Source organism: Mytilus californianus, unplaced genomic scaffold (assembly GCF_021869535.1).
Source record: "Mytilus californianus isolate M0D057914Y unplaced genomic scaffold, xbMytCali1.0.p SCAF_3, whole genome shotgun sequence".
NCBI lineage: Eukaryota > Metazoa > Mollusca > Bivalvia > Mytilida > Mytilidae > Mytilus > Mytilus californianus.
Window position 1 is genome coordinate 39,260,416 of NW_026262679.1, and position 26,234 is coordinate 39,286,649.

Sequence of the window (26,234 nt, forward strand, 5' to 3'; positions counted from 1 at the left end):
AGGGCGTACGCTAACCTATAGTTGCTCAGCTTCTACGTCATTTGGCTTCTAATGGCGAGTTTTCTCATTAACGGTCATACCACATCTTCTTATTTTTATATACACTAGAAATATGTTTACTTATATGTTGCATCATTAAACATACTAGATTAAATGTATTGTCGGATTTTACAAAAAATGTGAAGCAACATGGAATATGTGTAACAGAAAAATTCATAAGAAGATTATTAGAGGTCAACTTTGCATTGAAGGGTTGCATCAAATTTCTGATTTGAAAGAAAAACAGTTTGTGACTGTGTTGCTATGGTAACAAAAATCTTCTATTTCAGGTGAGATGGGATTCTAAAAGAACAGGACTATATAAGATGGGACATAATGGACAGTTTGAAATTAGAGTACAGTTAGTACTGCAAACTTTATTGAATTAATATTTTCATATATAAGTTTCTTATCTGCATCCGATTTCACCTGTATAGATGCACGCTCGATGAAGCTAGTTTGTCTAGCGAAATATTGCGTTTATTTTTCATCGCATTGTAAATATTTTTAACATTTTAATATTTACATTCTAAATAGTGTGTTAAAATATCATTGTAAGGCAATTGTACGTCTAAACAAGTGACAACTCTACGACAGATTCATCCATTGGTTCACCAGTGAAGGTGATACACGGATGAAAACACATACTATATTCATAATTATAAATATTATTTTCCTGATCACGCCCTATTATATGACATCGATACCTTAGACACATTTTGTTAAACTCATCAACGGTACCAGGCTTATAATTTGTAACGCCTACATAAGATTCATTATTGGTACTAGAATTAAATTAGTTGGAGGGCCAAATAAGATACGGAGTTAAAAGAGTATTGAATTTTTTTTTTAGAAAAGTTGTGCCAAATACGACTTAGGCCATCTAAGCCTGGAGATAAAAAATGATTTCGAATATTCATATTCATGTCAACAAAAAAGGGCATTGTCATCAACCCAGAGGTTTGGAAACAAATCACCATCTTATGTACCCGATGGCAAAATAAAATGATGTGTCCATGGCAATCGGAACTACACAAAGCATCTGCTGTACACGATAGCAAAAAACAATGTTGTACTTAACAATCAGTGTCGTTTTTGGTAATTGTTTTTTCCTTTGACTACGTCCTTCATAGTATGACATATGTCCTACTTCAAAACATACAGTATTGAAACGAATAAACCTATTTTACCTTGAGATAGTAATAATGCACACTTAAAAATAACCAACAGTTTTAATTAGTACTTTAACTTTGAAGTGATGCAGCTCTTAGGAGTAAAAGACCTGAACCGAGATCAGGTTATAACAGTCCACACACATCAGACAGTGAATCAGAGAATAAAACACGTCGACCAAAATCCAGCACAATTAAAGACAATAAAACACAAGATCCAACAGATTATGTCATTCCGATATATTCCGATTCAACAGGTAATGATGCTCTTAATGTCACGAAAAGGTCTTTTAATATATTCTTCTATATTATATAGAAGTAGTAACATTGATATTATTGTCAATAGTTTAATACTAGTACATAACATAATGTTGTTCTATTATCAGCACTTATAGCTCAGCATCCAGTCTACTTTATTTTGGCATTACGCTCATGCTTTTCTCCGACTGCTTAAAACGCTAAATCCTTTAGAAGTGTTCTAGGTAGGATAACTTGGTAAATCTATTAGTTGACATTTGCTTTTAAGTAGCTTTTAGTAAGTTCGAAGTCGATACTTTGTGTTTTTGTCATTTTGTTAGGTTTTTGTTATTAGTGCAAATCTAATGAGGCAAGCCCTTTTCAATTGTTTGTTGCCGAGTGATCTTATGTTGGACAGTTTATATTGCCGCAGACTACGGGTGACCGCTTTATTAATATATTTAACTAAATTACGTATTTTTCTGTTTGTCTTTCTACTTTGACATGTTAAATTTTTCCTATATATATTTGTATATATTGATTTTGGAGTCGGATTCAACTACTTGTTTCAAAGCATTTTTTAAAACTTTTTTTAAGGAGGGTAAAATCTTGTACATGAAATTCTAATGGCAAAGAATCTTGATCAACATAATTGATTAGTATTCTGCATGTTTATGATAAATAAAAATTAGTGGTAGATTCAGGTTTTTTAAAGGAAAGGAGATAAAATTTATAAAATTTTCCAGAATTTTCTTTTTGTATTTGGCTGCTACTTCCTAAAATATATACTAACTAAAGAGCAAACATTTCACCTTTATCTACAATGCTATTTAGAATATATTCGTTTTGTAATGAACAGTATGATTTACATTTGCGAAATAAATCATTAATGTGTTTTCTTATACATTGCTACACATCTATACATTGTTTAATACTAGTGAGTGCTATTTGGGAATATCAAGAAGGCTCCGAGTGGAAAAAGTATCCAAATGAAATAAATGTAAAAATTGAAAAAGCTTATCAAAGAAAGCAGACAGGAAAAATAATCATCGAAATGGATCGTACAACGTAAGTTTGAACATTATTTAGATATAAGATTATCATTCTGTATGTTTTCTCTAATACATTCAAATCTAAAAATGTTTAATTAGAATAGCAAAATCAATACACTGTTGATAAGTTCAGATAAAAAAGGACAGTAAGGGACGTGAAAAACATACACTCAGATAAGTGAGAACAGATTATCTGCTGTACTTTCATCAATACAGTTTTACTTATATGAAAATACTCGTAGGTAAGATCTTATCTGTAAAGACAAGTTTCCAAATATGGATAAATTTTCACAAATTATAATTAAACATACATGTATAAAAATTCTCGAATATTATCCTCTTCATTTAATAAATAAACAGCAGATTGCATTTGGGCGACAATGCATTTTTAAAAGTCACATACGTAATTGAATATCTAACTCAAAACGCTCCAACTTCGCAAATTTGCGAACATGATCATAATTTAACATACTTAGACTCCAGGTAGTACTAAGAGAAGTTTCATTTGTGTCGTACCACTTGTAAAAGGTATAAAATGACGAAATGAGGAGAATTTCTTAAATGTACGTACAAATAAAGGTAAAGCACTTGAAAATTGGAATCTCCCTTTTCCCTTTTTCTTTAAATATTGTCTTTCAGATTGATGCTTTATTGCTGTGATTAATGCCTTTTCCATTTTCTATTAATTAAATACAGACTTTATAAATTTCGTGCGTCCGAAGCGGTTTCCTTAATTTCCTTTCATCAGGAACACTCAAACCTTTACATTTTAAAGGAAACATTAGAAGCTATATAATCGGAAAGGACCTTAACAGAATTGACAAACCTTAACACTTTAAAGCCAACATTAGAAGCTATATAATCGGAAAGGACCTAAACAGAACAGACAAACCTTAACACTTTAAAGCCAACATTAGAAGCTATATAATCGGAAAGGACCTAAACAGAATAGAAAAACCTTAACATTTTAAAGCCAACATTAGAAGCTATATAATCGGAAAGGACCTAAACAGAATAGACAAACCTTAACACTTTAAAGCCAACATTAGAAGCTATATAATCGGAAAGGACCGAAACAGAATAGACAAACCTTAACATTTTAAAGCCAACATTAGAAGCTATATAATCGGAAAGGACCTTAACAGAATAGACAAATTCATCTAAGGTCATCTTTGTCAGAGGGAGTTGGAACCTTAGTTAATTAATAAATTCGTAATTTATGAACGGAAAATTTTAAACCTGCTATCCTTTTACCTTTAATTTGAAATTGGCGCGCAGATACTACATATTTTTATGTTTGTTATAAATTTTATCAATTTTATTATGATTTTAATGAAGGTGTATCTATCATTCGTTTCTTGTGTACTTTTCTTTCACTATACTATCAATTAACTAATAGATGGCTGGATGATTTTACTTCTCATTATCATCACACTCAAGTTATTTATTCACATGTTGATAGGTAAAAGTCCATACCGTCTTGTAAGCGTATTCTCTCGGGAAATACATTGTCGAAACACGATTTAAATAGTAATGCCTAATTCGGGATAGATCAAAGTTAGATTAAAATACGTTTTTGGTGTCACATATCATTTATGTGTCATCGAATCATGGAATGAAAATAAAAGAATGAAGAATAAGATTGTGTTTGGTTTCATGGTTCTGACAAATTCTTTTACGAGAAGTATCCATATTATTCATTAAATTCTCAGATTTCTGTCGTATAGTAAACAATCTGTGAAAAATATTGAGATCTTGAAGACTAATATATACTCAAATGCAAAGACAGTTACATTCAAATTAATGATCTAAATACCTTTTGCACAATGGTATGTGTATCTTTCTTGATACGGATGTGCACGAAATGTTGCTAAATGTCCAGGCTAGTATTTTTTTGTTGCAATCATATACGTTAATGATATTGAGGTTAAACAGTTGATGTGTTAAACCTTATGAGCAGAAAAGTATAAACTTTATGGGAAGAAAAGTGACTGTTCCAAAAATGTAAGTATCAATATCACTTCATTTAATTTCAGGTATCAAATACATTTTTCAAGAATGATTCAAGTGAATCCAAGTAATAAGACAGAAAAATCCGTCCAAAGAAAAGGTTTGTTAAATGTGATTGACCAATAGTGTACATTTACAATCTGTCCAATCAAGGAGTTTGGTTCATTTTATCGTTCAAATGATGTTGAAAACAAAACAGAATGTAAGGAATTTAGTCTGTTATACATTATGACAAACATATAGTGAAAAGTAAATCGGAATGACAGCATTAAAATACCAAGTATGAATAAAATTTTGAAGAGAGTAACAAAGAATCATACAATGGTTAGATATATCAAACACAACGTAAGTACAAATCGGGGATCCCTAACACAGCAAATTGAAAGCTACTACACCTACAAATCTTACACCTCACCCCAGTTTTTGGTGGGGTTCGTGTTGCTCAGTCTTTAGTTTTCTATGTTGTGTTTTGTGTATTTTCGTTTGTTTTTCTTTTTTTTTTTAGCCATGGCGTTGTCAGTTTATTTTCGACTTGTGAGTTTGAATGTCCATTTGGTATCCTTTGCCTCTCTTTTACAGGTTCTTGCATTATTCGCGGAATATCAAATAACATATTAGAAAATATTTTCTTTATTTCACAGCAAAAATTTCGTATTTCTAGTTTAGAATCTTCGTGAACATATAACTGCTCCAATATTTTTTAGGTGACATAATTCAAATAACTCAAATGAATATAACGTAAGTCAAAGGGTTTTGATTCGTTGAAATTTGAAAATTATCTATTAAAATTACATGTTTATCTTTTAGATTAGATTGGGAGAAAAAGAAGAAGATGTGCCGAAAAAAGAATGGAAAAATTTTATTTTAATTTATTTTTATTAAAGTGAATTTTGCATATATTTACAGTAATTTATCAGGAATAAGGGATGTAATGCTCTCAGAAAAAGTAAGATTCGGGTACTATATAAAAATAAGGAGATCCGGTATGACTGCTAATGAGACAACTATTTACCAAAGTTCAAATGATGTGGATGTAAGCAATCATAGGCAACCGTACGGCCTTCAACAATGAGAGAAACCCATACCGTATAGTCGGCTATAAAAGACCCTGACATGAAAATATGAAAAAAATCAATTAAGAAAACTAACGACCTAATTAATAATAAAACAACTTACGAAAAACAAATATGACAGACACGAACCAACGACAACCACTGAACTACTGGCTCCTGACTTGGGACAGGCACATATACAATGTAGCTAGGTTAAACATGTTTGTGAGAGCTCAACCCTCCCCTAACCTGGGACAGTGGTGTAACTGTACAAAAAAGGACAAACTATAAAAATCAGTTGAAAAAGGCTTAACTCATCAGATTGATACAAGGAAAAACATCAAACAAAATCATAGACAGGACGTACGTGGCAGGGTATATATCCACCCCTTATACCTAACAACAAAAAATACACTAAGTACAGATATGAGAGTACTCGCAGTTACTGACAGCTAGTTCAAAGCCAATTTACAACTAATCGTGTATCTAAGACTAAAATTTCAATCAATACACATCCAACATCCAATGGATTTAGTGTAAAGACGTCATTAACAGTCAGAGAAAAACATGACCTAGTGCAATGCCAAAATATATTTATTGACAGATTGTAGTACCGTGAAAGTACATATGTGTAATATTTAGTATGGTTTTAATTTACTGATATCAAAATCAATATTTATACCAATAAAAACAATATTTAAAGATTCAATTACAGCGTTGAATTGGTAACCTTTTAGAATAAGTTCGAATTCTTTAAAGGATTGATAAGTTTACCCGGATCGTATCTTAATTTCCGGGCTTTACCACTTTACTTGTTCTATCGATTGATTGGTTGATTCATTGTTGTTTGCTTTATGTCACGGGCAAATTTGTTATGTTCAAAAGGAGAACAAATTAACAATAAATCCAATACGTAGGTCCTGTAATAATGGTCGGCCATGATGAAGGGCCGACATTTAGACTGCCATTAGAATTTAAGGGTATATTGGATAGGGAAGAAACATTTGCAACATGCCACCTGTAGATCCATCAAATAGTTGTTCCAATGGTTCTAAACGTGAAGAGAGCATTGCACATTCTCTCAGTCTACATGAGGCACTGGACCTAATGTACACTTTCCGACCGGACTTGGCTGCATTTTTATATACCCCGCACATTCAAATGGACATTCCAATTTAGTCAGCGTTTAACTGCCGGCCGGAGGAATACCAAACGGGACCATCATTCTATTCCCAAGTCATTCCTGGGGTATATAGATCGAAGAAATATCTTTTAAAGTTTTCTTGATATATTTTTATGGTACTTTAATTTTTTTGGTTTATTTATTTGCTACCCTTTCTCGGAATAAATTATATCAGGAATAAGAGATGTAATGCTTTCAGAAAAAGTAAGATTCGGGTACTATATAAAAATAAGGAGTTGCAGTATGACTGCTAATGAGACAACTATCCACCAAAGTTCAAATGATGTGGACGTAAGCAATTATAGGCAACCGTACGGCCTTCAACAATGAGAGAAACCCATACCGTATAGTCGGCTATAAAAGACCCTGACATGAAAATATGAAAAAATTAAATTAAGAAAACTAACGACCTAATTAATAATAAAACAACTTACGAAAAAAAACAAATATGACTGTGACTGTTTTGCTAAGTGTGAATTCGCATTGCTATAAGACGTGTCACGGTATTTTTCTATCCAAAATCCATGTATTCAGTTTTGATGTTATATTTGTTATTCTCATCGGATTTTGTCAAATGTCTTGTCGTTTGTAGTTGTAAATCTTATTTTTTTCTATTCTATTCGTGTGTTACGGTAAAGATATATAATCACCCAGTTCATTTATAAGATTTTAGTTTGGGTCAACTAAATTTATACGATGTATTTGGTTTACAGTTTGATTTAGAAGAAATACCGACATAGCTTGATAATACAATTAATTATCTAATTACTACTACGATTGTATATTAATAAGTATTGTTATTTTCATTGTTATTAATACATGTTATATCAGTATTACAAACCTAACCTTGAACTCTATCCTATTTTTTGGAATTTTATAGAAATTTATATGTGACGTCACATTGTGCGTCGATCTCTTCGGCTAACATACAATACGTTGTTCGGCTGTGCCTTTTTTATGTGCTGATTTAGGTTGTTTTACGTATTCGTTTTTATTCTGTAGTTAGTCACTACTTCGGTGTTGACATGTATATCTATTGTATAATCATTTTTTGTAAATTTGCTGTTTGCAAGGGTGTGAGTTGTTCTAGATGCTAAGGATTTTCTTGTCCCAGGCATATAACCTTGGCCGTGTTTGGCACAACTTTTGGTTCTCAGTGCTCTTCGGCTTTGTACTTGTTTTGGCTTCCGGGTTTTTTTATCTGAGCGTCACTGATGGGTCTTGTGTAGACGAGACGCGCGTCTGGCGTATTAAATTATAAGCCTGGTACCTTTTGATAGCTATTATTTGTGTGTGTCTCTGTCCTGTATGTTCTCCCATTTATTTGTATTGTAGTCCTGTCATTTAATCTTGTCATTTTAATGTTATATTTAACATTGCCATAACAGCGGAAGGTTTGGCTAGCCACAAAACCAGGTTCAACCCACCATTTTTTCTTAAAATGTCCTGTACCAAGTCAGGTAAATGGCCATTGTTATATTATAGTTCGTTTATGTGTGTGTTGCATTTTAGTGTTATGTTTCTGTTGTGTCGTTGTTCTCTTATATTTGATGTGTTTCCTTCAGTTTTAGTTTGTAACCCGGATTTGTTTTTTTCTCAATAGATTTATGAATTTGGAATAGCGGTATACTACTGTTGCCTTTATTTACATCCATGAACCAACGACAACCACTGAACAACAGGCTCCTGACTTGGGACAGGCACATACACAATATAGCGAGGTAAAACATGTTTGTGAGAGCTCAACCCGCCCCTAACCTGGGACAGTGGTGTAACTGTACAAAAAAGGACAAACTATAAAAATCAGTTGAAAAAGGCTTAACTCATCAGATCGATACAAAGAAAAACATCAAACAAAAACACAGACAGGAGGTACGTGGCAGGGTATATATCCACCCCTTATACCTAACAACAAAAAATACACTAAGTACAGATATGAGAGTACTCGCAGTTACTGAATGCTAGTTCAAAGCCAATTTACAACTAATCGTGTATCTAAGACTAAAATTTCAATCAATACACATCCAACATCCAATGGATTTAGTGTAAAGACGTCATTAACAGTCAGAGAAAAACATGACCTAGTGCAATGCCAAAATATATTTATTGACAGAGTGTAGTACCGTGAAAGTACATATGTGTAATATTTAGTATGGTTTTAATTTACTGATATCAAAATCAATATTTATACCAATAAAAACAATATTCAAAGATTTAAATACAGCGTTGTATTGGTAACCTTTTAGAATAAGTTCGAATTCCTTAAAGGATTGATAAGTTTACCCGGATCGTATCTTAATTTCCGGGCTCGGTTAACAACATCACCATAGAACTAAGGATGTGCTATTCCGATTGAAAAAAAAAAATATCTACGGGTACAGATTATTTAACGAAAAAATATCATCAAGACAACGGTAAGTGTTCTTGAATTTATCAATTAAATGAAATTTAGACGGTTCTATACTGAGTTTGGCCATTCACTGTGATTCATAACAGCATAGTACTAGCTCTCTGTAAGAAAACCACCTTGTAAAACATCCATAGAGTTAATACGACATCTTCCCCTACATTAAAAAACAGAACACAAGCAAAACACAAAGAACAAAAACCCGAACAAAAACAAATACACAAATACACAAATAATAATAAATAATTCCACTTAATAATATGTTTGTTATTAACCTATTTTGAACATCTCCTTATTTATAGATAGAAAAAAGTAACAATGGATTTCATTCTGGTTGAACTGTTATACAGAGGTTTTTGAATTAAAAGAGGGACGAAAGATACCAGAGGGACAGTCAAACTCATAGATCGAAAACAAACTGACAACGCCATGGCCAAACATAAAAAGACAAAAAGACAAATAATAGCACAGATGACACAACATAGCAAACTAAAGACTAAGCAACACGAACCCCACAAAAAACTGGGGTTGATATCATGTGCTCCGGAAGGGTAGGCAGATCCTGCTCCACATGAATTAAAACGTCTCAAGAGGTAGTGAACGAAGATAGAAATATAAAATTATTTTATGATTTGCAGTCACCAAACTCAAAAATACAATTTGAAAACAAATGGGCAGCCATTGTTCCCGGTATCAAAATGAGCAAAACTGGTCTGGGGAAAGCACGCACATTTCAAAAACATACTGCTAAAACAAAACACATTTGTCAGTAGAGGACACCTTGCAAAATGTTGGGCACCAACACGTTTTTTTGGTTATTTTTTCAAAAATTCCTTATATATCAAACGACAAAGTTCATGTAGTTGAATGAGTGCTTACTTTATTTGCAAAAAGCTTATACATGCTATGGTAAACGGAGATAAATACAATAGAGTTATTACTAATCTTCAAAGAAAGCAAAATTATTCTCGTTTAATTTCTCATTTAGTTGTTCTCTCCGTTTGTCATAGTCCAAATGTTCCACTATTTATTTCAAACATTTTATTTCCTGTTTAGGAAAGATTATTTACTTGTTTCTGGACCAATAGGTACGTTATGGTTCCTGTTTTGATATGTTGTAAGTTTTCATCAGATCTTAACTAAAAATTTGCTTTTATGAAAAACAAAAGTAACGAATTAAAATGCAAATCTGATGACGCAAACGAAATTCGAAAATCGTTCATTTCCACCCCATTTTTTAGATGATCCAAAACAAAGTAAGGATAACAAACTACACTGCAATTGCCACTGATTATATTGACATGGAAGTTCAACAAACGACTGCCACACAATTTGAGTCCCCACATACATAAAAAAAAAATTTAAATTTAATTTAGTAAAATGACTGTCATGCTGAAATATCTCGCCTGCCTAACTGATTGAAATTTCCTAGGATAAAAACGACGAGGCTCCTCACTTTAGTCACGAGCATGAATTTGTTAATTGAAAGCTGGCTTCCTGTCCAGTGACAGGTATGTCATGCATATTATTAATTCGGCTATTTATGAAATCCAGTAGGAAATATGTAATGTTTAAACGGACGTCCATCTCTAGCAATGGTTTCTCTCCCGGAGAAGTATAGTAATTGCAATACATTATAGCCTTTTTTTGTTTTAGCCCTTGCACATCACCCGTCTTTCATGTGTGTTAAACGTCATATCAAATAGTAAGTGTAATGGCCAGAAGTGCATTAAAATACACTCTCACAGATAAAACAAATCACAATCCATACAGAGGTAACCGTTTCATTTTCGTCATATACCAATTATTTTCCCCTGACACAAAGTATATTTAATCATTCTTTTATAGCTCCCTTCCGACACATTGACTTGATTGCATTATTTTGGGACGGCTTTTACATAGGGTCAAAGGAACGAGTGTTGACTAACACAAACTGAACAATATATTTTTCGACATTTTAGTGTTGATCACATATTACGATAATATTGGTAATGAAATTAAAATATTTTGAAATTGTGAATATATGTTATTATCAAAATCCTTTCGATTACTCCATTTGTTCTTAATTTATTATAAGAAGTGATCAGTTGTTATTATCATTCTGCGTGTTGTCTTATTTTATAAGTGGATACATGAACTATATTATCATAAGATGAATTGATGGTGCTTATTGTCAAATTTACCATTATGTAAATATTCAGAGGAATATCATGTAGCTGATATATGAACATACCTAGTTGCTTACATTTGCGTCGTTTGGGCTCTGTTGGATTGTTGTCTCATTGGCAATCATGCCACATCTTTTGATTTTCATACTTTGAACTTTATCCGTAATGATGTGTCAGTATGCAGGAAGACATCATTCTATATTAAAAATATTCAGATTCAATCATTATTGATTAAACTTTTGGTGGCGAGTTTTGTTCGTTGTGTTTGCCTTGGGGATAAACAGTTGTAGAATTAACACTAGGCTAGGTCAAATCAAAATATGAAAACAAAAAACTGATTAGCGACTTATTGTGTATTGACATGTAACCTTTGACATTAACTAAATTACGGAACACATTCCTAATGAATGAACAACATAGAATTTTACTTTCTATTATTCAGAGTACCGGTTCATGGATTTCCTTGCACTATACAATGTTTTCTTTAGAGTTAGTTTTTCATTGTAGATTCATTTTTAAAGTGAATTCTATATGAATGCTCTAAGGACGTGTACAATCCCTTGAAGTAGTTTATATGGAAACACAACCCAAACTAACGAAAATATGTTAACAGTGTTTGTCTTACTGTAATGAAGATAATAAGGAAAAGTTTGATAAAAAAAGATCAAGACACAAATCTTGAGTTTTGATTATTGCAAACTTAGAAATTTAGACGGTTCTATACTGAATTCGGCCATTCACTGTGATTCATAACAGCATAGTACTAGCTCTCTTTAAGAAACCCACCTTGTAAAACATCCATAGAGTTAATACGACATCTTCCCCTACATTAAAAAACAGAACACAAGCAAAACACAAAGAACAAAAACCCGAACAAAAACAAATACACAAATACACAAATAAATAATAAATAATTCCACTTAATAATATGTTTGTTATTAACCTATTTTGAACATCTCCTTATTTATAGATAGAAAAAAGTAACAATGGATTTCATTCTGGTTGAACTGTTATACAGAGGTTTTTGAATTAAAAGAGGGACGAAAGATACCAGAGGGACAGTCAAACTCATAGATCGAAAACAAACTGACAACGCCATGGCCAAAAATAAAAAGACAAACAGACAAATAATAGCACAGATGACACAACATAGAAAACTAAAGACTAAGCAACACGAACCCCACCAAAAACTGGGGTTGATCTCATGTGCTCCGGAAGGGTAAGCAGATCCTGCTCCACATGAATTAAAACGTCTCAAGAGGTAGGGAACGAAGATAGAAATATAAAATTATTTTATGATTTGCAGTCACCAAACTCTAAAATACAATTTGAAAACAAATGGGCAGCCATTGTTCCCGGTATCAAATATATATATAGTTTGATAAAAAAAGATCAAGACACAAATCTTGAGTTTTGATTATTGCAAACTTTTTATTACGTTACAATATAATACTGAAACCATTTAACAATCGTTTACATTCTCCTTTTATTCTGGGAAAGGGTGTTTATGGGCAGGTAAAAAAAATTCTTTTTTCAATTGTAATTATACAAGACCTTAGAGTCAATGTTATAAAAAATAATGTCTTTATTCACATAAATCAAAGGACATTTTAATGTCAAACGTAACTATATTACTCAAATACATAAATAAATGAAAACAGCCATGTCGCGTATCAGTTATAGATTAACCCTAGTCTAAGGTTTCACGGATGGCTGACGGACTTTATTATGTCTTGCTATGACAAACGTCAATAATACACAGACACCATAGAAATTGCCGATCAAAAATAGGGCGGCAATTTTCTGTTGAAATCATAGTAGATCAATTTTCAAGTAGACCAGTCATATAATTTGTCATTCCTTATTCAACAGACTCCTTAAAAAAGTAATTGCCCTAGAAAAATAAGTTTGACCCATTTTTGCGGGGTTTCGTTTGCGAAAACTATAAAGGATCAAAAGAAACATAAATAGCACAATATGATTTACAAGTAATTAAGTCAACATGGCCAAAATTGTCCCAGAGAAGTTGAAAATAAACTGAAAACGCCATGACAGAAAAAGAGACTCCTACAGGAGTTTAATTCCCCTGAATAAGGATTGTATCCATTTGGAGGGGGAGGCATTTTTATCAAACAACTATTGTAGTTATAAAGCAACTTTAAAGGCAAAGTAAAAGCTACAAATAAGTCAACATGCCCGAATTGTCGGATTTTTATATGATTGATTGCCCTGAAATAACGATTTTTTAATATTTTTTATTTTATCAATTATCTCCAAAAATTGATGGGTATGAACTCTTAACAGTGAAATTTATCATCAATACATATTCTAAAAAATAATCACTAAAAAAGATTTACAGAAAAGAAAAATAGCTTGATTTCAGTAAAGGTAAAAATATATAAAAATAAAATATTTATACAAGGAGAACGATTCAGACGCTCGGGAGCCTCTTGTCCTCACAAAAATTATATCAGTGCAATTACATTGCATCTGACGAAATGACCATTAAATATGACAAACTGTGTTCTTATAAACTCATTTAAGTGAATTCATAGTAAGGTTTGATTAAAATAAAAGGGGCAGAAATTGGTATGACAATATTTGGTCATATATTATGGCCAAGTACTGAATAACCTATAAATACAGACGATCATATGTTGTTATCTTTTTTTAAAAGTTTAAAAATACTCATCATTCATAAGTATTCTCTAAAGAAGTATAAAAATGTGGTTTTTGAATAATGACGTTTGCAAATAGACGACATGATAAAAATAGCTATATCAAAATTTCCTAGAAATCGTGTTAACAATTTTTTACATTAGATAGGTGAAATATTAAAACATTTTTTACAGATCATAACTATTACAAATATGTATTGTGAAAATACGCAAATGATTAAGTGGTGATTTCTACTGCGAAATTAGGTGAGTATTACTAAACATGGAAATTTGAATGGAAAAACACAAAGTTATATTATAACATCAAAGGAAGGTAAATACAAAGGAAATAATTCATAGACAATACAAAAGAGATGTAAATAGATCTGATTAACACAAATAAGCTGGGGAAATATTTGTGTCATAGAGTAAAGGTCAATGTTTTGTTTCGAAAATATCTAAACACAATATTTAGTCTCTCTTTATAGATAAAAGGTAAGCCTTTTTTTTAATTGATTAAGACATAAAATAAAAACCTAACATTTAAAAATCTTAATATTATAATTATCAAAATATTTAAACAATGCCTTTACTGAATGACTAATAATAAGTCGAACAAAAGAAAGCATCTATATTCCAAAAATATAACATCACTTGCTATATCAACTATAGAAATTAATCAATGAGTGTTATATTCCAGGTAATCAACATGAGCCTTTTGTCATGCATATCAAAAGTATAAGAAATGGACGACTTGACACAATGTTAAAAAACAACACAGTCAATCTTTGAAATCAGGTCATCACTTGATAATATAATTAACTAGCTACAAAAATAAACGATACCCAGAGTTTATAAAAAAATATTTATTTTATTATTCAACAACGTTAGTTTAGTTTTCTATTTTATAGAAAATAGCACAAAAGCATACAAACTTAACAAAGCATAGAGATCACAATTCATTTTCCTAATTGTACGGACTGTTTGAAGATGTCGTTGTTGAAACCAAAACTTGAAGAGTTAATAACGCATATGACCACCTCTTCCGTTAATAACAGCACTCACGCTACGATGCATTGATCTAATGAAGCGTTGAATAAATGCTTGTGTTATTCCACTCTTCGAGCAAGGCGGCTCGTAGCTGGTTGACTGACTCTGGTGGCTGATGACGTCTGCAAACACGTTTGTTAAGTTCGTCCCATAAATGTACAATGGGTGATAGATCTGGCGATAAAGCTGGCCATGGAAGAATTTCAATGTTATTCTGTCCAAGATATTGTGTGCATACACGTGCCACATGGCACCTATCATTGTCCTGTTGATAGGTATTTAGATTTCCATGTGTTGCAATGAATTGTTGTACAATTGGAGAGAGAATTTTGTCACAATAACAAACTCCAGTAAGACTTCCGTTGATAAACTTCAAGTCAGTGCGTCCACTATGCGTGCCACTACCACCAAAGCGATCATATTCGCGCACACATGCGTCTGCATAACATTCATTTTGGCATCTGTAAACTCTCATTCTGCCATCACTTCTACGTAACTGAAATCTTGACTCATTACGTTTAGCCACCGAACACGGTTCCAATACAAACGTGCGTTTGCCCAACGTAGGCGTGTAGTCCAATGACGTTGTTTTAGAATTGGTTCTACTACTGAACGTCATGAAGGTAAACCAGCCTCTCTTAGATTATTACGAACATTTTGGGCGGATATTTTTAGATTATGCCTCCAAGGTGTTTGTCTTGCAGTAATTGTAGCTGGCAAAAACCGATCCCTGAGATGTCTGAATCTTATTCGACGGTCTTGACGTAACGTCGTTTCTCTTGTTGTCTTGGACGTCCGCTACGTTGTCTGTCATTAGAGGATCCAGTCTGTCTCAAACGACTCATTACTGGTGTTATTGGCAATTTGGAAACACCAAAGTTTTTTACGACGTCAATATGACGCATAACTGCTTGTACCATTCCCATTGCTCTATCACGCTCATTTTGACGTAGACGATCGAGGCATACTAAGCCGGCTTTTTTATGTCATCTCCAATCACCTTTTGTTTACCTGTGTTTACCATATATTTAATTACCCTCATTAAATGCAAAACCCGTGTTCGTAAGACATTAATAAAGGCAACAGTTGTATACCGCTGTTAAATAGTCATAAATCGATTAATCGAAAACATATCCGGGTCAAAAACCAAAACCGATTGAAACACATCAACTATAACATGTATAAGAGGAAAACAACGAAACAACAGAAACACTGAACTGCTACAAAAACAAACGCCAAGATACATAAAAAAAGACTATTTGATAACAACTGCAATATTCCTGACTTGGTACAGGAAATTTTAAGAAAAATGGTGGGTTGAACCTGGTTTTATGGCTAGCCAAACCTCCCGCTTATATGGCAATGTTAAAAATACCGCTAACATAACAATATTACGTGACAGGAATACAGTACAAATAAACGAAAGAACACGCAGGACAGAAATACATAAATAAATAATATAATAGTAAATGTGGTTCCGCTAAAAATTCAAAAATACGCAAAAATGACGTTATTTTCCGGTAAAACTAAAACTAAAGTACAGTAACATACATACTTATGACTGTTTTCGAACATACAGCTAGTGGTAATGAATTATTGTTTGGTAATGAAAATTATTATGAAAAAAGATTTGGTATAGTTTCTTTTTTTTTCGTTATTTAAGGAATGACTGTAATATTTTTTCTGTCTATGAAGAAATATCATCGAAAATGTGGTGCACACTGAATAACCGGCGTAGCAGGTTATTTAAAAGTGTGCACCACATTTTTTTATGTTATTTCGAATAGACAGAAAAAATATTAAAGTCATTCCTTATAATTTAATTCTAAAAAGGAGTAAATAATGATAAAAACGTTGATGACGTCGCGGTCACATGACAAAATTGTGTCTATGAGCTGATAGACAAACCCTTTCAGCCAATCAGACGACGCGTTACATCCACAATTAAATTATTATATAATACGTTCATATGTAGAACATAAGATTCTTTCATCTTTACAATAACTTGTTGATGGGAAATGTGTTATTGTGGCAAATAAGAGGTAAACGAACATAGAAAAATGCGGGTTGAAATCACCCCTTTGCAGATAATGCTTGAAAATAAGCAAACTGTGATGAAAATGTGTCAGTGTTATGTACATTCAGTCATCAAATGAGAATTTACGAGCGAATTATCTTTAAATACATACCGTCGCACAACTGATAAGAAACAAAAAAATGGATAAAATGTAATACCTGCACGGTCGACTGGCCTATAGGACAGCTGTAAATCCTATTTAGATAGGTTTAAGTTGATATATCTGCTTGATAAAAAAAAATATTACTGATATTCAATATTCAGCACAGAAGAGACTTATTATGTATAATATAAGATAAGAAGATGTGGTATGATTGCCAATAAGACAATTAAAGGTCATCATACGGCCTCTTACAATGAGTAAAACCCATACCGCATATATAGTAAGCTACAAAAGGCCTTGACATAACAAATGTAAAAAAACAGAAAACTTAACGGCTTCATTTATGTACAAATCAATAAACGAAAAACAGATATGATAAACGGCAGCAAACGACAACCGCTGAATTACAAGCTCCCTGACTTTGGAAAGGCAAATACAGAATGTGGCGGGGTTAAACATGTTTGCTGACGCTCAACCCTCTTCTTAACCTGATGCAGTGGTTTAACAGTATAACATATGGACAAACTATAAAAATCAGTTGAAAAGCGCTTTACTTTATCAGATCGATAGAAAGCACATGCGAATGCAACAAAAGCACAAAAGAAACAAAGAAAAGATCTCAGAGAACTAGTAGTTACTGACAGATTTTAAGCCAATTACAACTTCAAAAAAATCATGTGTCTAAAACTAAAATGTCAATCAGCACACATGCAACATCCAATGGATTTACTGCAACGACGTCTGTAACAGTTAAACAAAATGACCTTGTGAAAGGCCAAAATAAAGGTATCGACAGATTGTAGAACCATGAATGTACATAATATGTATAACAATAATATTTAGTTTTCTTATTTAATAGGAGAAAATGGATTTGGAAAATCGGTTGAAGGAAGAGGTACGTTTATATTTTTTTTGTATTATCATTGATTGGATATCAGAAAAACAGTAGCCGTGGGATGGGATTTTGATATATATCCCGTTTGTGTATTTTTTTAATATGATATGTACTAACGGCGACAATTATGCAGCTGTATACTCTGCAAAATTAACACTTTCGGAACATAGAGCTCAAAATGATTAAATATCTTTAAACGGTTACAACAGCCCAAAAACAATACTGAAAACGACAGTGGAAATGGATAAGCGAAATACCAAAACGAAACGAAAAATGAAAGGAATGTCCCTAGTCAGAGACTTTTTGATAAATCATATTCTAGATTTTATTTACTGTTTATAAAATTTAAAAATCATACTAAACAATACGGTTATTTCTACCCCAAGTCATAGATGTCCTCAGCCATATCTGAAACCTTTTAGAGTGTTTTTTTAGTGTTATATAAACAAAACGGCGTCTGTTGTAATGAACCTTGTAAGATTTGTTTTTAAAGGCAAAACAAATATTTGACCACAGTAATTGTTGAATTCTATATCATAACACCATCTGCAATCTAAGTTGTTTTAATGTTGTTGTTTTTTTCTTTTTAAGGTTATTGCTATGGAACAGACTATTCGTGCATTAAATAAAACTCAAACAGAAATTTTGTATCGTATGACATCGAATCGGTGAATATTTTATATTTAGTATTTGTTAAACGTACATTTTTGTTGAGACACGATACTGCAATGCATTCTGTGATTTGAGTTCAGCGACATCATAAGTATATACCTATTATTTTGAAAGTTATCCTCACGCCGATAATGGTAATTTTTGAGAATTTGAAATTGAACTTAAAACGAAAACTCGTAAACTTACGTTAAAATCAGATTGTAATGTCTTATTTCCTAAATAACATATGTTTGAAACGGTCATTAATAATTGTAAATTTATCTTTAAATGTTTTATGGTATAACATGTATAACTTCGCAGAAAAATGCAATTGTATATCTTAACTCTAGATAATGTTTTAGTGAGGCTTGGTCGTCAAATACAGCTGCTGCTTCGAATAAAATTCAACGTAAGTATATTTATTAGTAACAGATTAAATGACACAAGGGATTTTACGTGTTGTTTTCATTTTGTTTAATATTGTATTTATATTTAACTTAATTTGTACAGTAAAGTTAAATTGTAAACTATAAATTGTATACAACATCAATTCAAAATTATTTTTTGTTAGCGTTTTTATCAAATTTACTATCAACTACAAAAATGTTTTTGTTGGCGTCTTTGTTATATTTGTCTGTATGTATTTTTAAGTCAGTTGTGTTGAATGTCTGTGTTTACATAGTTTTGGCTGCTGGATCCCAATTATTGTCACATAAACCTATTATGTCTGTTTGGATTGCTCAACCACCTTTGTCAATACAGCGGAACTATAAACTACCGTCATACAAGTGGGAGGTTTAGCTAGCTATCAAACCTGGTTTAACTCAGAAAATGCCTGTACCATAAAAGTAAAATAGCAAAAATACCGAACTCCAAGGAAATTTCAAAACAGAAAGTCCCTTTACAAATGGCAAAATCAAAAGCTCTAACACATCAAACGAATGGACAACAACTGCCATATTCTTGACTTGGTACAGGCATTACCAAGTCAGGAATATTATAGTTGTTTTCCATTCGTTCCGTTGGTTGATAAAGTCTAACGTTTGATTTTGTCAGATTTTATAGACTTCCCAATTTTTGAATTTACATTGAAGTTTGATATTTTTGTTATACTTTTTTTTACTCAAAACTTATCCGTAACTTGTACAAATATCAAATGTGTTTTATGTTTAAGAGCTTGCAAAATATGTGCAAAAAGTAGAAACACAAATTCTGCAAGATACGAACAAGTTAGACAAAGTAACCAATCAGATCGCCACTTTGTTGAAGAAAAGCGATAAAGTAAATGTACTTGTAGACTCTATAAGAAGTAATGCTACTTTTGAAGGAGTTGTTGGTGAAAATTATAATACCGTTTCAACCGCATCACCAACTGATATTACAAGCCAAAAATACACATTAGTTAATAAAGAAAACAAGGAATCAAGGATAAGTGTTATGGATAAAATACTATCATTACCAAGTGAATCACCAGTCGAAGAAAATAATGAATACATGGCAGGCGATGAATGTTTTGGTAGTAATACATTTGAGAGGCGTATTGAAAATGACATCACCAATTGTGGGAATGACAAAACAAATAAAGTAATAAAACATCGTGTCTCTAGCATTGTTCTTGAAGAAACTCTTCATGTTCGAATCGATAACAATTCACTCAAAACTGTGGAAAGTAGAAATTATAAAACAAATATGACCAAAGCTTCAATATCTGATTTTGAAAATCTGCATAAAAAAGATAGTAAAGAAAATATTCAAAGGGATACATCCATTGAAAATGACAACCAAATAAAAAGGCTTTCAACTGAAAGTTCATCTTATAATGATAATAGCGAAAAGCAGAGCAAACAAATAATTCAAACCAAGACTAAAATAATGGAAAACGGGTATAAAAGTAAATCTATGGAAATACAACATGACAACCGTGTACGTTATCATAGTAAACATGAATGTTTCGAAGGAACAACTATTAATAACATTCTAAATATGGACCTTGAGAGAGAAGAATTCATTCCGCCAAATATTAAACCAGAAGAAACGTTACTTTTCACACAAGAAAGGTTAGTATTATATGATACATATCAACAAAACCTAATATGTGCCGTCAAGTTTTAGATAATGAATAACTTTACCAAGAGATGTGAATACAGTAGTTAATACAATGGATTTATTTTTAATATAATGTTTGGGCCTGTACCAATTTATATTGCATCAATATGTAACTTGTTGTACCTGGACATGTCATATACATTTCAAGTAGCAACACATTTTGCTAAAATAAACTTCATTGCAAAAGTTCTGATAAGAAATGCACATAAATCAGGTGGAGTCTATATCTCTACTTAACCGAACTGTTAAACACCGTCTAGAGACATCTGCGAGGATGTAATAATAAGTTAACCTAGTATTCCATAGATGTACCTCGTCTGACTTTATAGAGAAATAAAATATTATAGTCCACTTTTCAATTCTACATTTGTGCTTTTCGGCTCTTTTTTGATTGTTAGCGAAAGAGATTTATTTGATTCAAATTGTTAAAAACCAAAGACATAATATCATGAATATTGTCTAAACTCTATTTCATAACAATATTCTGTAAAATCTGAATATGTGTAACAACGGAATTGATTTGTTAAAACAAATACATAATTTTGCGGATATCTATTGAAAATTATAATGATAATTAATATATTTTTTTTAAAGTTAATAATGATAATTAAACTTAGCATAAGCATAATAAATCTATGGCAAAAAATGAATGTTTTGATATTTTTAGGTTCAAAACACCAAGACGTCGGAGAAGAAGATCGCTAGAGGAAGACAGTTGTGTTTGTGGTATGTTTAATGCAAGAAGTACATGTACCTATCGTATTTAAATAAAACGTCAGATTTTTACATGTTTAATACATATACTACAGCATGACGAAATAGTGAAATATATGATCATAATGTGCATTTAATTTTTCTTGAAATCTCTAATGATATCGAACACAAGAATGATTGTTAGTCTTTAACACTCAAAAATGCTATTTCACGACGATTAAAATAAAATGGATAATATATCATAATGAACATTAAATTATCGTAAAGTGTTTGCATGTTAAACTATTAGTGAAGACCGCTAAATGATCCAACATTTTGAAAAGCTGCTGGATAGGTATTTTTCGAGGACTGACTAGCCGTAGAAGACGGCTCAAATTTCAATTATTCAAGAAACATAAATATTGCTAAAAATAGTAATAATGATAATTATAATATCTTTTAGGACTTCTTGATGTTGATCAACCAAGAACAGTCCGAGAATGGCTACATTATACCAATCAGATGAGAGCCCATGGTCAGTATTTATAGTGCATTAATGCAATACAAAAATTGCTTCTTTTATTGTTTATCCCTTTTGTTTTTATATAATTTAATATTCATCTACTTATCAACATTTGAATGCAAATGGGGATAAAACATTCAGTCGCTCACAAAGAAGATTAGTATTGACTTACGATATGAGCATTTGTATGACTCTGTCATCCTATTTTGTTTTAAAAAAAACTCATCATAGGTACCAGGATTAAAATTTAGTACGCCAGACGGGCGTTTCGTCTACAAAAGCTAAGTGGTGCTGAAAATAAAAAAAATAAAAAAGTTAAAAAGACCAAAAAAAAGTACTTTTATACTTTGTTTAATATGTAAACTCTACTAAGATTCGAGTAAAACTAGTAACTTTTTTCAATACTATTTTTTTCAGCTTCAGCAAGAGTGATATCAGGAGTAGTAAAACTTGGAAGATCGCAAGATGTTATTCTTGTGTTAGATACTTCGGAACGTATGACAGGATATTTCCAAAGATTGAAATCGGCCGCATTACAATACGTGTATGGTAAGACTAGGATAGCACGGTTTATATATCAGCAAGCAAAATACGTTTTTACGTTCAATGTTTGTGATCGTTCCTTGATTAGACATATTTTGTATTGTTTCATATATATCACCAGATACTTGCATTTCATAGAACACAGTGAACTTGAAATAAAGGATGATAACGAAACTAAAAAACATTGTTTGATATTTAGATCTTTTTGATAAAATAAACACATTTTCCCAAACTTTTATTTGTTCCGGCATATCTTATATTCCAGTTAATTGAAATTATTGATACTTCAGAAACAAGAAGATCTGCTTCGTTTCTGAATCTCTTTTTTGAAAATAACAGACAGGGACAACTATATATATATTTCTTGATCACGCTTCTTTTGGAGTTTATGCGATTCCATAATGTATTTTTGTGTTTGTTAATTAAAATAAATCGTGGACACCAGTAAACAACCGCCATTTTTATGATTATTATCATTACTATTATTATTATTATTATTATTATTATTATTATTTACATATATAATTAAAAGTATACAATTATTATCATTATTATTATTATTATTATTTACTAATATAATTAAAAGTATACAAAGTACTAAAGTAAATAAATGGAGCGTTTACATTTTTTACTGAGCACACATTCGTTTAATATTTTGTAGGCATCAAACAACAATGCGACTGTACAGAAATGGATAATGGAATCGGTCTTGCAACTTTTGGAAGGCAAACTAGGCTTATTCAAGAAGCAACTAATGATTATAACTCGATTATAGAATTAATAGGTAATATCATAAAATGAGCAGTTTGAATAAGAAAAGCCTTAAAAGTCGAACATAAACATTACAATTTTTCTTCTGTGTGTGATCCAAGAGTAACGATTTTAAAACCTGCTCCAGAGGAATGGAAAATTCATCATAGGGAAGCTGAAATCATCTTTTAAATTTTCAACTGACCCTGAATGTCCATTTCTAGATGTAATTCGAGATATGAGGCAGACGTAACTTTATCTGTGGTATCCTTTATTTCAAGTTCGATGAAATAGATGCATTCAAAATAATCACCAAACTTTTAATAATTAAGTCATCTATATAGCGGAACTTGCACTTTTTATTCGTAAAAAAAAGTATAAGTGTATTTGGAACACTAGTAATAAGGTTTGTCAAATGTTTTTTTTTCAATATAGTTTTATTACTTTAAAGGAAAACTAACACCAGATGGGGATGCTCCTCTCATTGGAGGACTTCTTATGGGTTTTGCAGGTGTAGTATCATGTATGTACAATAAGATTTATAAATATAAAGGAAGTATGTCGAATGGTAGATTGAACACATTTAATCAAATGGACTCCAAAAGGACAGAAAAATGTGTTGACAGTGTAGGCATCTCCTGTTGTATAAAAATAAGAAGATGTGGTATGATTGCCAATGGGACAACTCTCCACAAGAGACCAAATGACACAGAAATTAACAACTATATGTCACTGTACGGCCTTCAACAATGAGTAAAACCCATACCTCATAGTCAGCTATAAAAGGCCTTGAAATGACAAATGTAAAACAAGAAAACGAGAAAACTAAAGTCCTGATTTATGAACAAAATAATGAACGAAAAACAGATATGACATACAGCAACAAACGACAACCACTGAATTACAGGCTCCCGACTTGGGACAGGCACAAATAGAATGTACATGTGCAAGAAACATTTGATTCAATCTGATGTAACCATATCTGAGACTGAAAATGCACCACCAGCGGTAACGACAAATTGTTAGGAAAGGCAAAAATATAAATCATAGCAAAGTTGAAAAATGGATAAAAAATTAAGCATTCAACTTTGCCTTAGGGAGGTTCAACCTCAGCTTAATCACAAATATATGACTTACGAATATGAAATTTAAAGATTCAATATATCATTTGAATCAAGCCAAGACAAAAGCACTCTGGCTACTCGACTAATTATACCATCAGGCAATAATATTCCACCATTACCGTGTGTACGACAAGTGTTTCTTGAATAAAAATCATAAGGTGTGCTTGAGATTTAAGCTTGAAAAGTCAAAAAATCAGAATTTGAAGAGGTTTAAACCAAAACGTCTTACAAAATCATATATTTATGATTTAATGTTCAACTCTACAAATAACAGAATGGTTGAAGTACAACAGTTACTGTGATTTGTTTATACGTTCACTTAGAGTACAAAATATAACCAAAGGACACATTTCTTTCTTTCGTTCACAAAAAGGTAGATTAGGCTACTCTCATGATATAGCAATACAGGCGCATATGATTGTTTTCACGGATGGATCTTCAGCACAAGATATGCCCTCAGAAGATGATAATGATGACAATACGTTTTCTTTCCAAACTTTACGAGTACGTATAAATTTGAAAAAAAAATATGATTTGTCTTCCTTTCTTCTCGTTATATATACTTGATGTTTGTATATTATTCAGTATCTGAAAGTATCCTCGATAGCAAAAAACAATAAACAGCATCCGTTATCACCAAACCAAAATCTATGAATTGATACATTAATGATAGAGGCCATCGACTTCTCACAGGAGATTTTCCGAAAAATGACAATTTTGACTGTTATCCTAAAAAAAGGTTAAAAATAAAGAGAAAGCTTTTGCATCAAACAAGATAATCACGAACGGATTTACACTAAAAATCAAGATGATTAAAATTGTCAATTAATTCATACATTTCTCTTTTGTATTTCTGGCTATAACCTTGATAAACAAAACAAATGGGGAGAGGCTGTAATCAGCAAGTATTATCAAGAAAACAAGATCTCTAAGAAAAATTAAATTTTGGAGAATATCGTCATTAAATGACTTTACATTTTTTTACACAATGTTCAAGTGGAACTGGTTCAAACCTGGTCACAATCTTAATTAGTGTGTGACAGGAGACTCTCTCTGTTGCTAAGGGTTTTAGTGAAGCACATTCAAGTTCTGGTAGCCTTTAGTTTAATTGGTTTATTCATTGACTGATTATACACATTATTTTAGGTAAAACCGGATATCAATGGTGTAATGGATATTATAGCTTCCACTACTACAAAGATATTCTATGTACCTGTCGGAGGAAACCAACGTAACATCGTTTGTATAAAAATCAGTCTTGTTACATGGTAACAGATATTGGAGTATACGTCAATAAGACAAACACTTAAGAACAAATAACTAAAGGTATCTATAGGTCAACAAACAGGTTTCAACAATTGGTACTGGTCTAATGGTTATTTCGTAAATGTCAACAAATTCAATAGTACATCTCTCATATTTTCGAAGAAAGAATGTAAATGTTTACATTCAGAGCCATTGATTCAATAGCTTCCGTTTAACCAGCGACACTCTTGAATTTCATTATGTGTGGCAAAATGTGCTAATCATATTCTATATTCTATAGAACCGACAATAGTAAAGTTGAAGGACAAAACTTGCTCCTTTTGATTTACCTTAAAATGTTCCTGTATAAAGCCTGTGGCATAGGGACAAGAACCAAACTAACACAACAAATATGTAGTCACTAACGTACTTTCATACTCAGTTAGAAAAAAAAATTATGTAAACCAGTTATTAGGATATCTTGTGTTATGATTTTT

At 31.8% G+C, this 26,234-nt stretch overlaps 2 protein-coding genes and 1 long non-coding RNA gene across 5 annotated transcripts in view; 2 read left to right on the forward strand and 1 right to left on the reverse strand.

The window, feature by feature from the left end:
* LOC127734545 (uncharacterized) overlaps positions 1–5,409 on the forward strand; it is a 37,926-nt gene extending 32,517 nt beyond the window's left edge. Inside the window, exons 18-22 of the mRNA XM_052244473.1 lie at positions 330–400; positions 1,296–1,468; positions 2,387–2,516; positions 4,537–4,610; positions 5,318–5,409. Of these exons, the coding sequence (XP_052100433.1) occupies positions 330–400; positions 1,296–1,468; positions 2,387–2,516; positions 4,537–4,610; positions 5,318–5,322 (453 nt within the window). The 3' untranslated portion in view covers positions 5,323–5,409. The remainder of the gene's footprint in view (positions 1–329; positions 401–1,295; positions 1,469–2,386; positions 2,517–4,536; positions 4,611–5,317) is intronic.
* Positions 3,292–26,234, reverse strand: part of LOC127734555 (uncharacterized) — an 83,976-nt gene continuing 61,033 nt past the window's right edge. For both annotated transcript variants that reach the window (XR_007997656.1, XR_007997657.1), the window contains exon 3: positions 3,292–3,637. This is a non-coding gene — a long non-coding RNA (uncharacterized LOC127734555). The remainder of the gene's footprint in view (positions 3,638–26,234) is intronic.
* The window catches only part of LOC127734542 (uncharacterized), a 31,789-nt gene continuing 19,972 nt past the window's right edge, over positions 14,418–26,234 (forward strand). Inside the window, exons 1-12 of one of the 2 annotated variants that reach the window (XM_052244469.1) lie at positions 14,418–14,472; positions 18,067–18,102; positions 18,694–18,770; positions 19,116–19,162; positions 19,928–20,810; positions 21,527–21,585; positions 22,016–22,087; positions 22,493–22,624; positions 23,280–23,402; positions 23,820–23,891; positions 24,866–24,996; positions 25,639–25,731. In XM_052244469.1, the coding sequence (XP_052100429.1) occupies positions 18,073–18,102; positions 18,694–18,770; positions 19,116–19,162; positions 19,928–20,810; positions 21,527–21,585; positions 22,016–22,087; positions 22,493–22,624; positions 23,280–23,402; positions 23,820–23,891; positions 24,866–24,996; positions 25,639–25,731 (1,719 nt within the window). In that variant the 5' untranslated portion in view covers positions 14,418–14,472; positions 18,067–18,072. The remainder of the gene's footprint in view (positions 14,473–18,066; positions 18,103–18,693; positions 18,771–19,115; positions 19,163–19,927; positions 20,811–21,526; positions 21,586–22,015; positions 22,088–22,492; positions 22,625–23,279; positions 23,403–23,819; positions 23,892–24,865; positions 24,997–25,638; positions 25,732–26,234) is intronic. The other variant, XM_052244470.1, reaches the window with a different exon arrangement.